Source organism: Maylandia zebra, linkage group LG3 (assembly GCF_041146795.1).
Source record: "Maylandia zebra isolate NMK-2024a linkage group LG3, Mzebra_GT3a, whole genome shotgun sequence".
Taxonomy (NCBI): domain Eukaryota; kingdom Metazoa; phylum Chordata; class Actinopteri; order Cichliformes; family Cichlidae; genus Maylandia; species Maylandia zebra.
This window is the reverse complement of record NC_135169.1, coordinates 24,808,380-24,826,574: the sequence shown is the minus strand read 5'-3', so window position 1 is coordinate 24,826,574 and position 18,195 is coordinate 24,808,380. Positions and strand designations below refer to the sequence as shown.

Sequence of the window (18,195 nt, the reverse complement as noted above, 5' to 3'; positions counted from 1 at the left end):
GCTAAAGGTTCTGGCTGAAGGTCTTAACCTGACAACTTCAAGGTCTATTAAATCACGGTTGGTGATTGAGTGGCAACTGGTAGTTTCTCTTGTCAGCATAGAAAGGATTTGTTTGACAGCACTTACTGGATTGACTGATACTTGAAACGATAAGAAAGTCCGAGCAACTCGGATCAAATAAGGAGAACTCTAGATTCCACAAGTTTGGAAGGTCTGTTTCCATTTCTTAACAGCTACAGATTAATAGACTGTCATTTCAAACAATTCAACACAAGTTAATCAGATGTATAATGACTTTGCTAAGGTCTGGAAGAAGACCCTAACTGTCACAATCAGATGAAAGGAAATTTGTTAGGATGTTTGGGAACAACCCAGAAACGACCAAGGCTCAAGCCTGCCATGAACTGAAAACTTCTGAAACACCAGCATCTCTGTCCACAGTGAAGTGAACTTTAAAATCAACACTTTCAAGCTCAACCTGAAATTTGCAGCTGCCCACATGGACAAGCTTAAATACCCCAAGGAGAAAGGTTTTATGATGAGACGAGACAAAAATTGAGCTATTTGGCCACAATGATAAGAGGGATATTGGAGGATTAGAACATTGCATCAGTTGTCAAGCATGGTGGTGGTGCATCATGCTCTGTGGCTGTTTTGCTTCCAGCGGTACTGCTACATTGCACAAAGTGGGTGGAATAATGAAGGGAGAGGACTACCTCCAAATTCTTCAACTTCACCTCAAATCAACAGTTTGTTGGTTGAAACGTGAACACAGTTGGGTGTTCCAACAAACCAGTGATCACAAACATGCTTCAAAGCTGCGTCTGGAATGGATGAAGCAATCTCATGTTAAGCTTCTGGAATTGCCGTCCCCATAGCCTGACCTCAACCCTATTGAATATTTTTGGAGTTAGCTTAAAAGTTGGGTCCATGTCAGGAAAGCAACCAGTTTAAATGAACTCTACAGTTACTGCCAAGAAAAGTATCCAAATATTCAACCAGAATTGTGCCAGAAGCTTGTTGACGGCTAACAAAAACATCTGGTTGTGCTAATGAACATTTAACTAAATATTAGAGTGTGTGGGGGGTAAATCTGTATACTTTTGACCATGTGTAGATTAGAGAAATCCAAAATTAGAAGTCCAAAATTACCCCAACATTCATGCCTCCGATGATGGATGTAAGCTTCTGACCACAACTGTAGTTGTTTAGCAGTGAGTTAAATGTGGCAAATGAAAATATTTAAACATGAAGGTCATTTGTAAATGAATGTGTATGTATCTGTTGCTTTGTGCTGTTAATACTTCAGACTCCTGTTTGATGTGGATGCCGGTCACATGACCTTCACAGAGGAAGTGTTTGAAAACCAGATGAGGCTACCAGGTGGCCAGTGGATCGGCATGCAGGAAGGATACACGGATGTGGTATGTATAAGTGCTTATGTAACATATTTTGGCTTCAGTCATCGCAGTAAATCTAAGCAAGTGTGTCTTTGTCAGAACGGGGAGAAGGCGGTGCCAAAGGACGAGATTGAGTGTCCACCAGGTTGGGTATGGGAGGAGGTGGAGTGGAGTGAGGATCTCAACAGGGCTGTGGATGATCAAGGTACACACAGGCACACAATAATACCACTTTCAACAATAGAGAGTAAATTAAAACTAATAAGTCCTTTTCTGTGTGTTCAGGCTGGGAGTACGGCATCACCATTCCCCCAGACCGGCGTCCCAAGTCGTGGGTGCCGGCAGAGAAGATGTACCACACCAACCGACGAAGACGATGGATACGGATGAGGCGACGAGACCAGCAGAAGATGGACGCTCTGAGAAAGGTAGCAGAAGAGAAGGAAATGAGTTTGAACAAAATATACTTCATTCACTGTTTTTTCTGACATATTAAATATCGGCGCTTCAACAAAGCCAAAAGCAGGACAAATGAGTCTGCAATGAACAAAGCGGTGACACTTTATAACAAGGGCATGATAAATACAGTTTCAATGTGTGTATTTGCATAACTTCGGGTGTTTTCAGGAAAAGAGATGCAAAATATACTGTAAGCAGTTTTAAGTTCAGCGTAATTTTATGGTAACTTTGCAACAAACCCAACACAATTTCTCCGTCTGACATCAGAAATAAACTGCCCATCGGAGCGTGGGCTGTATTATGTTGATGTACATAATGATGTTCTATTATTCACTCTGAGTCGTGGGCCATATTCTGAAGCATTACCAGCTAATTTTGAGGTGTTGCATGAATGATTGTCAAATAATCCCATAAATAATACATATTGGTCTCTGGAATTCTTATTTCCTATTTCTTCATGCTGCATATTGTAAATTCCTCAAGTGTTTTTTTTTCTTGTTTTCTAGGAAGAAATTAAGAAGAAATTATGTTCTTTACTTTTCTCACTCTGGGATTATGATACATTCTGTAACACAGAAGATATCCTACTTTACATCCCATTCTTTTTAGGTCACGGATCCGTGTATCCCCATCATGTCTGCCCATCCTAAGAAATCCGGTGATGTGAAGAAGGCAACCATGATAATAGTCAGAGGAACATTAAAGTCTTAAAGTTTCCATCAGTTTGATGGCTTATTTTATTCCACACACTGTATGTTTTATTTTATTTTATTTTTTTTGTTTATCTTTTGAGAAGATATATTTGACCAAAATATCATGTCAGTAAGGATTTGCTGGCCTGATTTGATGTATAAAGAAAGGAGCTGATGAAGACAAGTGAAAAAATGATGTTAGTCAAAAATGTGGATTAATAGTTTTTCCTAAATTGAATTTTAAAATAAAAATGTAATTACAAAATTAAGTCATGAACAGCTGAAGTTCCCCATAGTAACCACTAGATGGTGGCCAAGCTCCACAAATGAATTTAGGAAAGTTTGCTTTGAGCGTCTCTTCTGCCCTCATGTTTTTATTTTTGGGGAAAAGCTGATTTAAGTTTATGTTCGTGTTCACAGCAGCGTCCAGACGAGGCGGAGAGGGAGGGCTGGGAGTACGCCTCGCTTTTTGGCTGGAGGTTCCACCTCAAGCCCAGGAAGACGGACAGCTTCAGGAGGCGCAGGTGGAGGCGCCGCATGGAGCCGCTGGAGAAGACAGGACCGGCAGCCATCTTTGCCCTTGAGTGTTCTCTGGTGAGGAAGTGCCCCAAATTATGTAGACACCTAAACAATATATAACCCAGGTGTTTTGATTTCACATGTTCAAAACTGCTAATCCTCCTCTGAAAAGTCCTACCCTGAATTTTTGATGGCTGCCTGCAGGCATGTGTTGTTTACCACCACAGGAACTATCAGCTGATTTTTGGATGGTCTCACCTGTAGGAATTCTTTCAGGATTTTTCTCATAGGAAAAATGAAGTGTCTGGACTAAGTTCTCCTGAAAACATTTGATTGGTTAAACTCTTTAAGGTCAACCACATAGTGCCATTTTTAAGAAACAAAGACAACGTCACACAGACCAAATGAAGAACAGTAGAAACAGACTGATGAGGCGCAGGCTGAGACCTGAAGTGAGCTAGAAAGAAAAAACAAAGTGGCTATCACCCAGACCTGGAGAGCCAATACAGAATGAGAACTCAACAGGGTCAGAAACAGAAAAAAAAGGTAAATACTCGCATAAGACTGGAAATCCAGGGGTCAAACCTCCAGTCTCCTGATTAGCACATGACCTGCTCCACCTCCTGCTGCAAAATCAAATTCATCCAGTCCAAATTCTGGGTAATTTATCCCTTAATTGGCCTGGCTTTGTGCTTTATCACTGGTATTTGGCGACATACTTGAAGATGGGCTTAAGTGGACAAAATCATCAAAAATGGTACAGATAAAATAAAATAAAGTGATTTGACCTGTCATTATTTGTGCAGTAAAAGTAACACAGTCTTTTATTTTGAAGGCCACACAGAAAGAAAGTGCTTGTAAAAGGTTTTGTTTCTGTTCTGCTCCTCTCCTCCGACCCTTCCTCCACAGAGCAGTATAGAGGACAAGAATGAAGACAAGTCAGTTACGACCACGTTTGGAGTCAACAGGCCTACCATTTCCTGTTTCTTTGAGCGTAAGGCAGCTTCCTTTTTCCTCCCTTTCTTTCCCGTCCCTGTTTTTGTGTGTATAATGATGTGTGTACATATCTGTGTCTGTGTGTGCATTTGTATATATGCAGGTGGCACTCGATACCATCTGCGGTGCTATCTGTATCAAGCCAGAGACCTGCTGCCCATGGACAAAGACAGCTTCTCAGGTACTGAAGACAATGTTGGAACTGCTGCATCATCTGGCAGCCAAAGTTGACCCCAAATCATTTTTTCCAGCAGTTTTGATGATTTTATTTTGTTAGACACCTTTAATGTTGTTTTCCCCCTTTATTCCAATCCAGACGCCAAATTATCGTATATTCAGTGTTTATTACATAAGATGGATTTTCTTCCGTCCCTCCAGAAAGAAATTAGGGTTGTGGTGATTATCGGAGTGTTATGTTTACATATACAGGACAAAAGTTAAAGGCAGTAAAAGTGATGGTGCTTTTAAAAACATACAAAGTGCAAAATTATCCCAAACTGCATTATCTGTAGGATGCCTTCATCTTTCTGTGTCTTAGAAATAGATTTTTCCTGACTCTGGGTGCATAAACACACAAGACAGAACATGGCCTGCAGCTGCAAATATAACTACAACATGAAGCAAAACCTGGAACAATGAAACTCCATCTGTGAATAGGATCGAAAGATCAAAACACAAGGATAGTTACAACAATGCACAACTAAAGAAAAAAAAAAACTTAATTGTGTCCAAGGCCATGACAGGCTCATTGTTGAGGGAGGGTGGATTGTTTCCACTCACTTGCTACTTCATATCAAGTAGCAGCCTGTTTCTGCCACTAAAAAAGACAAAACAACAAGTATCCATAACTCGAAATTTCGAGTTATTTTCTCGAAATTTTTAGTTAATAAGTCGAAATTTCGAGAAAATAAGTCGAAATTTCGAGATCCTTTTTTTCTTTTTTCTTTTTTTTTGTGGCGGAAACGAGCTTCCATACTAAGAGAGAGAATAATAAACTTGCATTTAACATGTCTCTGCTGCCCCCATGTGGCCGAAAACATATGTTCATAAGTTAAAACATCACTACTGACAAGTGTCTTTTCACGCTTTGTCATTGCTAACAATCCTTTGACTTTTCAAATAAATAAATAAAGTCTTTAAATGCACCGCAGCAGGCGAACCTTACGGGACATGAAGAAAAAGAAGCTTTGATATGAAGCACCGAGTTGTGTATGTGCAGCTGGTGTTACTGCACTGCAGAGGGAAGCAGCGCAGAAAACAGGCGCACAGAATGAGAGAGCAAAGCACACGCACAAAACAACATGTTTTTCTTCCATTCAGAGAGGTCACGGTAACTGCGACTGCTGCGAGCCTGTGTTAATCAGAAACCCACCGCAGACTCACATATAAAAACAGAGCTCTCAGAGAACAGACGAATGGATGGACGGACAGATGGAGGGGGAGAGCGATGATAGATGGGAGGTTGGTTAAAGACAGGGTTAGAGAGAAAGAAGCTCAGAGAGCATCCTGGCCACAGACTGACATGATGAATCGCTATCACTCTCATTCACTCGGTCTCCTTAGCACGCACACACACACACAATGTAATGGATGAGAAGAGTTGATGGATGGGCTTCACTTGTGCGTTAATCTGGTGTAACATGGCGTCTGGGCATCCATGATTAAAGACGCTGAGGTCTTTCTTGTTTTCTTTTTCCTTCTGTCTGTTGTCTTTTTCTCTGATTGCCTTTCATCTTTTGTCTGTGTTTCTTTCTGCTTTTCCTGCACATCTGTCTTTTTAAGCTTCTCTTTATAGTTCCCCGTTTGCCCTTTGCCGTCTGCCTCTGTTTGTTTGCTTCTTTCAACCTGCTGAAGCAATGATCTTACCAGAGCAAGAAACTGCTTGCTGACGAAGCAACTAGTGGAGCAATCAGCTGATGAAGTGTTTCTTCTCTTTACATGTTTGGTTTACTTCCTGCTTTGATTTAAGCTTTGTGCTCACAAAAGCCACAAAGAGGCGAGACTATTTTCTCCTAATAGTTTAACTTCTTGAGGTTAAAAAAAGCCCCGACGATCCCTTAAACTGCAGTTCCTCAAATGACCACTTGAAGCTATATTCAAACTAGAGTCCATTCCCATGTTCTCATGTTAAAATGACGTAACTCTTTCCCCTGTAGAGACAATATTTGATGACTTTGGAATTTAAGAACTTGTTTGATTAGATTCTTGGTAGCTCAAGTAGGCTGTACAGGCCTCACTAACGTCTAATACACCCAGGTACTTTATAGAAAGTGCTATGCACTGTGCTCACCACTATTTCTATCAAGCTGGCTGTACTTTGTTATTTTTTGCGGTCATTCATGGGCATACTGTACGCAGAAGATTGAGACAAAAGTTAAACATTGCAGGTTTAACTGCCGCGAAGCTCTTTAGTATTTTATTCTGACAGAGTGTCTTTTGTAAGGATCTATGTTCCCTCAAAAAGCAGAAATAAAGTCATGAAGAATGCTTGTGTGGCTTGATTCCACTGATTCCCCTTCTTGGATTTTTTTCATCATTCTTCCTTTAAACTGGATCAAAATCTCCACATTTAGAGATAATGCTCTTTTCCTCCTGTCCTCTCCTCCCTCCTTTTCTCTTTCTTTCCATCCTCCCTCCTCTCCTCTTTCTCTTTTCCCAGTCTTCGTTTGCTTATGTCCCTCTGTGGCTCCCACCAGGGTCCTGACTACTGCCGCTTCCCCTCTACACAAACATACACACACACACTCTCACTAAAAACACACAAGCACAGACTTACATAACCCCCCGGGGCTGTTTGTATTGTGGTTTTTATGAGCTAATGGGATGTTGGAAATGGACGGTAATTGAATGGGTCACCATGGGTGGTGTGTCTGTACACTGTGTGCGAGTGTGTGTGTGTGTCTTAGATATAGGGTTAATTGAGGGCTGGTGGGAAAATGCATCTTAACTTCTGTTTACTCCAATGCTAACGGCTCCACAGAGACTCTTTACCCGGCCTGAAACAACAAACTACTCAGTCTGTGTAACTGTACGTAGGCTACATGTGTTTAATTCAGTGTGTGTGTGTGTGTGTGTGTGTTTAACATGGAGGAGAGCCGTTTTAACCTGGAATAACAAACTTCCCAGAGCGGCGTTCCCAGCCCTCTGTCTCCAGCTTGGCATTCCCAAGCTGCTGATGTCACTGTGCAGGACGCCAGGACAGTTTGGACATAATCGTGCATAAGTTTGTACTGCTATACTTGCGAGGACCGTCTTTAAAAACTCACTCAGCATCTTCAATAATAACCTTGCTCTCTGCTTTGCAAATTAGGGCGGCAAAAGCTCGTAAGCAGCTTCCAAAACCTTCGCCCAGAAGATGTTGCAACCATTTAATTTTCCTTTTGTTTTCTTTTTTTTTTGGGAGTGACCAAAATGAGACCCAGTGTGAAAAACAGAAACTACCCTTTCTGCTTATACATGTTTGGTCTCTCTGAGAAGTTGCATTATATTTCATTCTTTCTAATTTGCAAGTGACAAATCTTCTCATTAATGCATCACTAAGGGCCAGCTTCTTGAAACTCTTCAGTATCCATCAAGCTAGATGTAATAGTTCACCCATCTCCTAAACCCCACTAGTACGACCTCTGTAGACGATGCAGGGTCTGGAGATGACTCTGTTTCACTGGGCCTGTGGGTTGGATACAATTCACTGGGACTCCTTTAAGGCTCTGGATGTTGAGGGGCTGCCCTGGTTGACACTCCTCTGCAGCATTGGTGAAGTTCTGGGTAGGCCTGTCTGGATTAGCAGATTATAGTGGTGGTGGTGGTAACTTTTTAAAGGAAAAGGACCTGAGCTTATGTTCCAACTCCAGGAGGATAATACTCCTTATCCTCCCTGTGAAGGTCCACAGTGGGAGGAAATGGCTGGAAGAGGGCGCTATGGGCTACCCTTCTAAAATGGGTATTCTCTTGGACCCAGATAAGTGGATGGATGGAACTGTCATGCAAAAAATCCTTTTAATAATCCAGTCTAATACATCAATAACATTATATCTTCCATAGGTAAAGGAAACCCTATAGGTTGAGTAAACAAATATTGAGCCATTAAAAAATAAATGACCTCACTCTGCCAAACGTCCAGACCTTGAGTCATATGTACTCTCACCAAGTTTAAACTAGCGAAAAGAAAGGCTCATAGTGTTTTTCTCTCCAGACCCCTACGCGATCGTATCCTTCCTCCACCAATCCCAGAAGACGGTGACGGTGCGAAACACTCTCAATCCCACCTGGGACCAGACGCTCATCTTCTATGAAGTGGAGATTTTTGGCGACTCCGAGGTCACGATGGCCAGCCCCCCCAATATTATAGTGGAACTCTACGATCAGGACACATACGTGAGTGTTTAAATCTCATGAAAGCTATTTAGAGGTCTTTGAACATCTGTTTGTCTTCCTATATTGCTAAAACATGGATGTAACATGTATGTCTATGTGGTGTTTTCATTCTTCAGGGAGCTGATGAGTTCATGGGTCGCTGCGTGTGCCAGCCCTCACTGACTCGGTCGCCACGCCTGGCCTGGTTCCCAATTCGCAGAGGGGACAAGAACGCTGGCGAGCTGCTGGCTGCCTTTGAGCTTATACGCAGAGAAAAGGTCAGAGGTCAACTTGACACTTTCACCTACTGGTCTTTTTCCTTCTTGTCATATTCAAAGTTTTTAAAAAGGCATGTGGTTCTGATATGGATGCTTTAGTCTTTGAGGACGAGTCTTGATTTCACTGTTATTCCAACAGCCGTCACTTCACCATATTCCAGGTCAAGAGGTACGTTTATCTCCATTTTTTCCCATTCCTTCTTGAATTTTTGTCTTTTCCATTTAACTTTGAAATATAACTCATGTCGTATCACCTACAGGGAGATTTCCTGACTTCCACCCACATCTTAGATGAGGTAAAACCACACCAAGTATTGTACCGTTTTTCTCTAATTTAAATGTTTGACAGTAAACATGACTGATATGAGACTATCACACAGTCTAGGAGAGTCAAAGAGTAAATATTCATAAAAAAATTTAAATAACTTTTTTTTTCCCCCCATTTTTGATTTTTGTTAGGAAAAGTCTCAAAGTAAGCAAACTGGCTAAATCAGAATAATTTATTATGAAGTCCTTTCTTCAGTTTTTCTTTCTGCTGCTTTCTTCATAAACTGTATGTAAAAGATAGAAGGGGACACAGTGATGTTCTATTTTGAAGCCACAACTTTAACATTTTTTGTAATTCCCTGATCGAGGATCGGATCAAACGTAACTTGTCAGTCACAAAGTTACTACACCATGAACAATACGGTGCTTTATGACCTATTTTACTGTAATTGGGAGCCATAATTGACAAAAGCATCTTGAAACTGGAGATCATAAAATAAGCAAGTGACATCAAAGGCAAATAAAAATTAACGCTAATTTCTGCAGTTCCTCCAGTAGCCAGATTCATGGCACTTCTGCATTTGTCTTCACTTCAGCTTTATGCGTCTTGTATGCAGTATACAGCCTGTCTTCCAGTCGTATCAAAAACACCCCACATGTTGCAGTATATTTGTGCAGTTACAGCTCTTTTCATTTATCTTTTGTGCTGAATTATTTTCTTTTTTCTTCATTCTGGCTTCTTCAGCTGATGTTTCCAGGATTCCTCTCTGAAAACCTGCAGCAATGGGTACAATATAGAAACACAAAGTCAAATCCATCCATGGTCATCCCATTTGATGTCTCTGTCCATTTACTGCATACGCTAATAATTTTATCTCACGTGCATGTTAAAAGCCATCCCCTTTTTCTAAAACTTGAAATGTTTATTTACTTATTTTTGATCAGCAGTAATCTAACACTGTGTGGTTTTTACACGTGGTTTGTTGTATGTTGTATGCAGATGCGTATGGAAGTCCAAAGACAGCATGCATGCAGACTTTAAATCATTTTTACCTTTTTTATAGGAGCTTAAGAAAGTTTCACTTTCAGAAGATTCCAGATTAAATTTTATCATTAGTGAGTACAGTTAATAATTTTGTGTCACAGAAAGAAAGAGAACATTATATCATAATCAGATAATGTTTCTGTTACTATAATTACACCTTTTTAGGAAAACATACTGAAGCTCAGAAGGAGAAATGCTTACCGATGTTGTCTTTGGTCTTCTACAGATTCTTGTAGGTGCAAAAATATTTTTGCCTCTTATGCATTTTAATCGCATCTTAATTTTACATATATTTGGATTATGTGGTTTATAAATTTACAATGTAGGAAATTTAATGTGATGCATATTTTTATATTTTTCAGTCAAACTTAAAATTGACAAACACAATGAGTTTCAAATACATTCAACGTGTTTTATATGATTTTAGGATTAACATGCTTGTTGGGTCTTCTACATTACTTTTGTATTCAAAATATTTAATCCAAATAAATGTTAAATTTGCATGCTTTAAAATACATAACAGGCTGCTTGTTGTAAAGTACTATTTTATGCTTTTTAAAGTGTTTTTTTTAATGTTAAATGTTATTACATTTGTGTGGTATTAACACCCTAAAACAAAATTGATATACTCATCCTAAACATTGTCATTTAACATTTCTTCATGTTTGTTTCCATAGAACAATTCACCTGGCAGTAAATAGCACGGCAAGCTGTTTAAATCGTTGTTGTGCATTCATGTGCTGCTTGGATGGTCCCGACCTGGGAAATTCCTCTTCAGAATTTGATGTGTTCTTAAATTTGAATTTGGAAACAGCAAAAACACTACAGAGATTAAAGACTTGTTATCCAGCTAATAAATGTGTTTTCTGCCTAATCTACGTTATTGCTCATGGACTGCTTTAAACAGTGACAATGTCATATCACCTTCTTGATTAAACGTTAGCCATATAAGTCAATTGATTTAAAGTTTCTTACCTTAAACCAAACCTTTACCAGATTTTTGTGTAATTTCAAGTCACTAAAGTCACCCAGAAAAGGGGATTTTCCTAGTCGGGGAGTCATTTCTCAGATGATTCCAATACTCCATGACTGCACAAATTCTCATTGGTCACTTGTTGATGACCTGCTACTTTCCTGCATCCATATTCACAGCCGGAGGAGTCAGACCTTCCCTACCCACCGCCTCAGAGAGAGCCAAATGTCTTCATGATTCCTCAGGGAATCAAACCTGTTCTGCAGAGAACCGCCATCGAGGTATCACTAATTATCTGCTTTAACTTTTCTGTTTCATTATCACCACCTTCCTGGGTGCTGAGAAACGGTGAAAATGATCATAGTCTTTTGATCCCTGGTACTGATTCTCTATTGTGTTATGTGTGTCTTAATTATAGATGACTTTAGCTTTATTAGTTCCCTTTAGCCTTCCCTTGCTGTTCCCTCAGGCTTGTCTTTGTGTTGGTCTTGTCTGTCATGGTCCTTAGTTTAGTTGTGTTACGTTGATCTAATATTGCTGTTCTGCTGTGTCTCTCTTCCTGTTTTATTTTGGTACATGTTGAACTCTGTGTCCTGTGTTGGGTTTGTCGTCCTGTGTCTTGTTATCCATGATTTGTTTCCACTGTGTCTCCCACCTGTTTACCCCTCGCCTCATTACCATGTGTATAAATTGTCTTGTCTTGTCCTTTGTTGGATCATCGTGTTTCCTATTTCTTGCCGTCCCTGTTTGTAGCGTCACTGTAGTTATTTCTTTAAAGCTCCCAGTGTTTCCCACAAGTTCCTGCTTTTCCTGCTGGATTTTTGGTTTGCCTTAAAGCTTGGTTTCATTTAATGCTTCTCTATGAGTCTGGATCTGGTGTCCTCTTCAGTCATTATATATGATAAAAATCTGTTCAACTGAGAGTTTCTGTTGTTTTTCAGTATTAATATTTTTATAATTTAAACTCAAAGAAACTTAAAGGATCTTCATTTTGTTTTTGTTTTTTTAATTTTGAATATCTATGAGCAGTTTGATAGATTTAATTATTACAAGTCTAAAAATGACACCAACACTACTCTTTCTGTGTCATCCTGACAGATTTTAGCATGGGGCGTCCGGAACCTGAAGAGCTTCCAGCTGGCCAGCGTTACCTCCCCCAGCCTGCAGGTGGAGTGTGGAGGCAGCATGGTCCAGAGCTGCGTCATCCGCAGTGTGAAGAAGAAGCCTAACTTTGACATTAATACGCTTCTCCTTGATGTGGTGAGCTATGCTGTACTAGACTTAAACACACAGAGTAATCAGTGCCCACAGCTTCCATGTTAAGGACAGCTCTGCTGTGGTTTGTGTTACCCATTTATCTTCATCAGTGAAACCACAATAATGGCAGAATAGAGAAATTCCTTCTCTTTTTCCAAGAAAATTATAGGTTTCCTTGTGTGCTGCAGCAGATTTTTAAAAATTTATTTTTAGAAAAGTGAATGTTTCTTCAGATAAGAGTTAATTATCTTCCATGGCTATTAGCATAGGCATTAATGTACCATAAATGCAGGGTGGATATGTTTGCCATGGGTATGGTGGAGGGTACAGATGCTTACTGGATGTTCTTAAAGTGGATGTCACTGTAGTACAAGGTCAATAGTAAGCTAAGTTTGATGTTTAGTAAATCAGGGATAATACCTTTAACATCGATGTAGTTTTCTTTGGATAAACCAATTCATCTTATTTTCCACCACTGAAGAGGCAGACATTTCCACCTTGTTCAGGGATCCTAGGAATAAATAAAATATGTAGAAGTTTTATATTTGTTAAGACTTTGTGATTGTGTAATGAAGTTATGGTCACATTTGCACATGAATCTGCAAGTAAGTACATAAAAGGGCACAAATTGCTAACCAGCTGACACTGGTAATATCAGGGGTGTCTCACACACAGTGCATTATCTGACATGTAGTTCAGTTATGGGTTATCAGGTTTTACTAATAGGGTCATCCCATCTCAAGTGTTAGCTAGCTAGTGGTTATTTGGGTGGTGTTAATTAGCCTCTGCACGGCCTTCTTGTTCTCAGTCTTGGCCCCTGTGTACCAAACAGCCAGCACGCTCTCCACTGAGGAGCAGTAGAAAGCCGGCAGGGAGAAAGTGCAGCCGCTGCTGCTCTTTCTTTACCAGGGCGTTGGTGTTGTGGGTCCAAGTGAGATCAGCGAAGATGTCGGTGCCCAGATACCTGAAGGTGGAGACAGATTCCACCCATTCTCCATTTATAATGAGAGGGGAGTGGACCTGTCTGTGCCTCCCAAGTCCATTATGAGTTATTTTGTTTTAAGGAGGTTCAACATCAGGTTATTTTCTGAGCACCCGCAGGGCAAGTTCTCTACCTCTGCCCTATATGCTGTCTATCTATATGCATTTTTTTTTTAAATAAAACTTTATTTGGGCAGTTGTTGTAGTTTGAAGGTTATGTTTGGGGTCTTGTATCAGGCTACCAATGTGAAGACTACAAGACTACTCACATGAAATTGGCTTCTGACATCTTTTCATCTCTCTTGTTTCACTAAATTTATTTCCATGTATAAGTGGGAGCCAAAAGTGAGCTAAAATGCCTTGTAAGGCTGAGAGGAATTGCAGAGTTGAATATAGTGGGCTATTATGAAAGAACACAAGTTATAGCAGGTTAAAAAAAAGGGTTGTATGGTCGCTAAAAAAACCCAACTGCATGCATGTCGACGCCTGCGCTCCCCTCGCTGTCACTCTGCAAAGAGCGTTTTTTAATTCACTCATTTATTTTAATCAGACCAGCCGCAATCTTCAGAGCAGGGAATCGTACCAGTCGTTACTTATCCTTCGAATGTAACACTGTCCTCTGAGAATATGTTTCCACTGAGTTTACATTGGTGCCATTGAATTCCACCTAAGTGTTTTCTTATGAAAACCTAAACTGAAATATGGAAATATTAAACACATTTTCCTAACAGCGGCTCCAAACAGGCTAGAGAGTTTAACAATATTAAGGTCTGAAGTTGATCACCTCCGTGTTTTATTATGACAGCTATAACTGGCGTATGGAAATATTCACTTTTTTCCCCTTAAATGCAGATCCTTGCTTTGACTCCTGCAGTTTAATGTTAACAAGATTAAGGTCCTGTTTTGACCACCGCACGAGTGTGACAGCCTCAATCGGACTGTGGAAATGTGCACATTTCTTTTCCTCTTAAATTTAGCCGCTGAACCAATTCCAAGCATTTAATGTTAACAATATTAAGGCCTTAAGATGACTGCGTAAGTGTTTTCTTATGCCACGGGAGCAAAAGAAAATGTCATGGGCATAGTTTCCTTAAATATTTCTCTTTGAAGTGTCTAACCACCTAATGTTAGCTCTCTCAGTTTATTGTGTGAGTTTAGCATCATCAGCCTCACTTAAGCCTTTCTTAAAGCCAGAGAGGTCAAACAGATTACAGTTGCCAGCCCATTGTTTATTTACCTTTGAGTGAGTTTGGATAAATGAGGTTGTGTTGCCATATTGTCTTCAGATGTAGCTGCTGTAAATGTTTTGAGGGTTTCATTATGCAGCTGGTTCTTTGAGATTCTTCTTCTGCAGCTCTCTGTAAAAGTAAGAAGGATTGAGGGAACTCGAGCCAGTTGAATTTTATTTAAGTATATAGCTGTTGCAGAAGCTCTGCCAGCTGCAGCACCTACAGTATCAGCATCAAGCGGGAGAACATGTCTGGCAGGTCAAGTGATGGTCTGCTTGTCTTCTAAAGCCTGCAGACGTACAACCCAATGAAGGTTGCAAACTTAAAGGGGGCAGACATTCTGGACCAAAAGTCAGATCTTATACAGGAAATCGCAAGAGAGGATTGTATAGATTTCACTAAATATGTTGCTACATGTCATTTAAATCTAAATTGAATCCTCTTTAATAGAAGATCATGATGACTGTATGAAAACAGGAAGATAAAATGCTCAGTGTTGATCAGATTTGTGGTTGTTTAGTAACTTTCTAATTGTTTTATTGGGCTGTGGCAGATATAAGTTGTTCTTTCTGCTCTAGTTAAGTCAGCTGTGAGTAATTCTGGAAAGGTTTGATTAGATTTTTTCCATAAACTCACATGAATAAGGTCCATTCTTGGTTTTTGTTTTTTCTTTGCGGTTATTTGTTTGTTTGTTTAAAGAGAATGGGCTTCATACGCTGATATGTGCATAGAACAAAATAAAAGCACATGGAATGTGATGTTCCTACCACTGTGCAGCCATAAAAGACGACAACAGTAAAATAACAGGAGAAATACTACTGAGGAGGAAGTCTGAAAAAAAGCACAGCTTCCCAAAGTGTTTGCACAGGAGTACCTTTAGTTTAAAATAAATACATAATTATAATAATAAATAAGAAAGGCTTAGGATGAAATATCATTTCATTGTTTTATTTTACAGAGCAAACTGTAGTCCTACAACGCAGTAACAGCCTTCATTTTGGACCTTCAGGGTCATCATTCCCAGAAGTTCACAACAGTCTGTTTTTGCAAAACACTGGTGTGAAAATCTCTAGTGTGCGATTAAGATTAATGGAGCCATATATAATGCAAGGAAGTGACACTTACATGACAGAACAAAATGGCATATACTGAAAAGGACAGAGTTTACCGCAACTTGTGTGTGTGTTTTTTATTTTTTTTTGTTTTATCTTTTTTTTTGTGTCACTTTACTTGCAAACCTTATATTAAAATCCTCAACTTATATGTTAACTCAAAGTCCCAAAAAGTTGATTCTTTTCATCTGGATGTCATATTTTTAGTGGGAGAAATGTTTCATTACTGTCAGTGACAACTGATCAATGGCCATCAGTACCATTCACAGAGTTGGGGAATGGCTGCAATCACAGAATTGTAAGATTGTCAATGATCAGTGGTCATGACAATTTGCATATTAATCCAATGATCAAGAAACTGACCTCCCATCCTACTGTTCAATCAGTGGGCTAATTTCAGCGTTGTGCAAAGGTACTGTTGAAAGGTTTTGGGGGAACCTGTAGTCAGCTGAGACTAAAGAAGTCACTTGATTATGAGTGACGAAATGTTTCTCCAACTGAAAACGCTACGTCCAGATGAACAGAATCAACTTTTGGGGGATTTCCTTACCTGGATGATTGAGCATGCGTCAAGACACTTTAACTCAAAGTGTTGTATGTACCCTGATTTCCATCACAAAGATGGTATCTGCACCTCTGCAGATTCAGCTATTTCTTCCTTTACATCTGAAAAGGTCCATTTAAGCCTTGATTGGTCATGCTTTGGTGACCAATCAGTTTTAGGCAATCAGCAGCCACAGCCAGTCAACATCACGCAGGCAGGTGGCATAACCAATTAGAAATAGACGTTAAGCAGCCAGACGCTTAAGTCCCTGTGTTTTCATCTTCCTCCATCTCACCACAGAGACTTCCCCAAGAGGAGCTCTACATGCCGCCAATTGTCATCAAAGTCATTGACAATCGTCAGTTTGGGAGGAAGCCGGTGGTTGGGCAGTGCACCATCCGCTCGCTGGAGGAGTACCGCTACAACCAAGAAGATGAGCAAGCTGTGGAGTTGGAGGGAGAGGAGGAAGGATGGAGACGTAAGGCACACAGCAGTGGAAAAAAATAGAGCAAAAATGATTAACACTGATGATAAATGTTAAGTGTCTTCTTTTCCTGTGTGTGTTGGCACGTGTAGGTGAGACGCCCCATTTAATTTCTGGGGAGGTTTTTATTGACATCGATGATGAGCAGCCGCTTGTGTCTGACCAGGTAAAAGAGCTTTTTGTATCAGCTAGTTGCCTAAACCTGCTCTGTGTACACAACACTGTACATTTATTGGCTAATTACTCTGTAGGTAATTACTGGTAATTAGTACTTTAAATAATTGCCACAAAACTGCCTTTAAAGCATCAAAAACACTTTTCTGTTCATCTCTAAATTTCCTCTCACTAACATAAGGATTCTCTGGCTGGGCTGTGACTTTCACCTTCCTGTTGAAATCCAAAATCTTTGACAAAAGAAAAGGAAAAAAAGAGCCTATCCAACAATATCACTCGAATGCAGATAAAATTGTTTATTTAGTAAAGGCTATTTTTCACATTGAGTTAAAACTGCCAAGGATAGTGGTGAGGAGGGAACCTATATACAGGACACAGCCCTATTAGGCTCATAGCAACAGGTCCCACTGTCTTACCCTTTCATTTTTTTTCTCTTTCTTCTTTCACCAGATAACTGGTCAAAGATTTTTGACATCCCAGTTTGAAGAACACACAAAGTCAATTACTAACAAAATGTAGTCTTTTTAAAGCATTTTTTAAAATATCCCCTCTTACCCCCCTCCTGGTCCACAGTCGTAAGTGGTTTCATTGTGTGTATTAGTGAATAGAAGATTGTATAGAATTAGACCGTGACATAATTTGGCTTTATTGGTTTGGCAGACCGCACGAGGTTCCGTTGAAGGGAGCAAACATAAATAATGCAGCGCTATAAATGCTAAACACACACTCGCAGACCGCAGCTATCGTTGTGTAATCATGTTTGAGGACTGAAGGGAGCTGGAAAGTTTCAGGAGGAATGCATTGTCATCAAACTGTGGTCCCCCCAAAAACTGCAAAAACGCAAAGTCATTATTATGTTTAAGATGTTTTTGTTGTTGTTGTTGTTACATTTTCTAAAAATAGTGTTAGGAGGAGAAGAGTTACCAGTAGGCCCAACAATAAGTAAATACATGTAATAAGTGCTTTGCTGGGCTATTGATTATTAAGGTTATTATTATTATTAATAACAACAACAACAACAACAACAACAACAACAACAACAACAACAACAACAACAACAACTAATGGTACAAGAACATGTCTGGAAATGCTTCTGAACCAAACTGTAGTTTGTCAAAGGTGTTTTTTATATTTGCAGCATGCATAACCACACACAGCCAATATAAACTTTCCATTTTCAAGGTTCACCAGTAGAGTTTTGGTCTCTGATGTGATGGGTTTTTTATTCAGAGTCAGAACCAATTTGATTTGAATGACAAAATCAAAATCTAACCTGGGAGTTACTCAGATCCCAAGTTACTCGGAGAGGAACTTTGTATTAGTATCTTGCCCAATGTTATTTGGCATGACGGGGACAGAACCACCAACCTTCCAGTTAGTAGATGACCTGCTCTACCACCAGAGCTACAGCTACCCCACATGTAAACAAAAA

The 18,195-nt window shown here is 39.8% G+C and overlaps 1 protein-coding gene across 9 annotated transcripts in view; it reads left to right on the top strand.

Annotated features, from left to right (window-relative positions):
- Window positions 1–18,195, top strand: part of dysf (dysferlin, limb girdle muscular dystrophy 2B (autosomal recessive)) — a 105,537-nt gene that overhangs the window by 33,553 nt on the left and 53,789 nt on the right. For 7 of the 9 annotated variants that reach the window (XM_014408470.4, XM_014408468.4, XM_014408469.4 and 4 more), the window contains 15 exons: window positions 1,310–1,424; window positions 1,500–1,605; window positions 1,686–1,828; window positions 2,972–3,145; window positions 3,980–4,064; window positions 4,170–4,247; window positions 8,259–8,440; window positions 8,557–8,697; window positions 8,837–8,866; window positions 8,958–8,993; window positions 9,710–9,751; window positions 11,162–11,263; window positions 12,081–12,242; window positions 16,406–16,583; window positions 16,682–16,755. In XM_014408470.4, coding sequence (XP_014263956.2) covers window positions 1,310–1,424; window positions 1,500–1,605; window positions 1,686–1,828; window positions 2,972–3,145; window positions 3,980–4,064; window positions 4,170–4,247; window positions 8,259–8,440; window positions 8,557–8,697; window positions 8,837–8,866; window positions 8,958–8,993; window positions 9,710–9,751; window positions 11,162–11,263; window positions 12,081–12,242; window positions 16,406–16,583; window positions 16,682–16,755 — 1,648 coding nt within the window. The remainder of the gene's footprint in view (window positions 1–1,309; window positions 1,425–1,499; window positions 1,606–1,685; window positions 1,829–2,971; window positions 3,146–3,979; window positions 4,065–4,169; window positions 4,248–8,258; window positions 8,441–8,556; window positions 8,698–8,836; window positions 8,867–8,957; window positions 8,994–9,709; window positions 9,752–11,161; window positions 11,264–12,080; window positions 12,243–16,405; window positions 16,584–16,681; window positions 16,756–18,195) is intronic. The other 2 variants (XM_076881293.1, XM_076881282.1) reach the window with 1 other exon arrangement.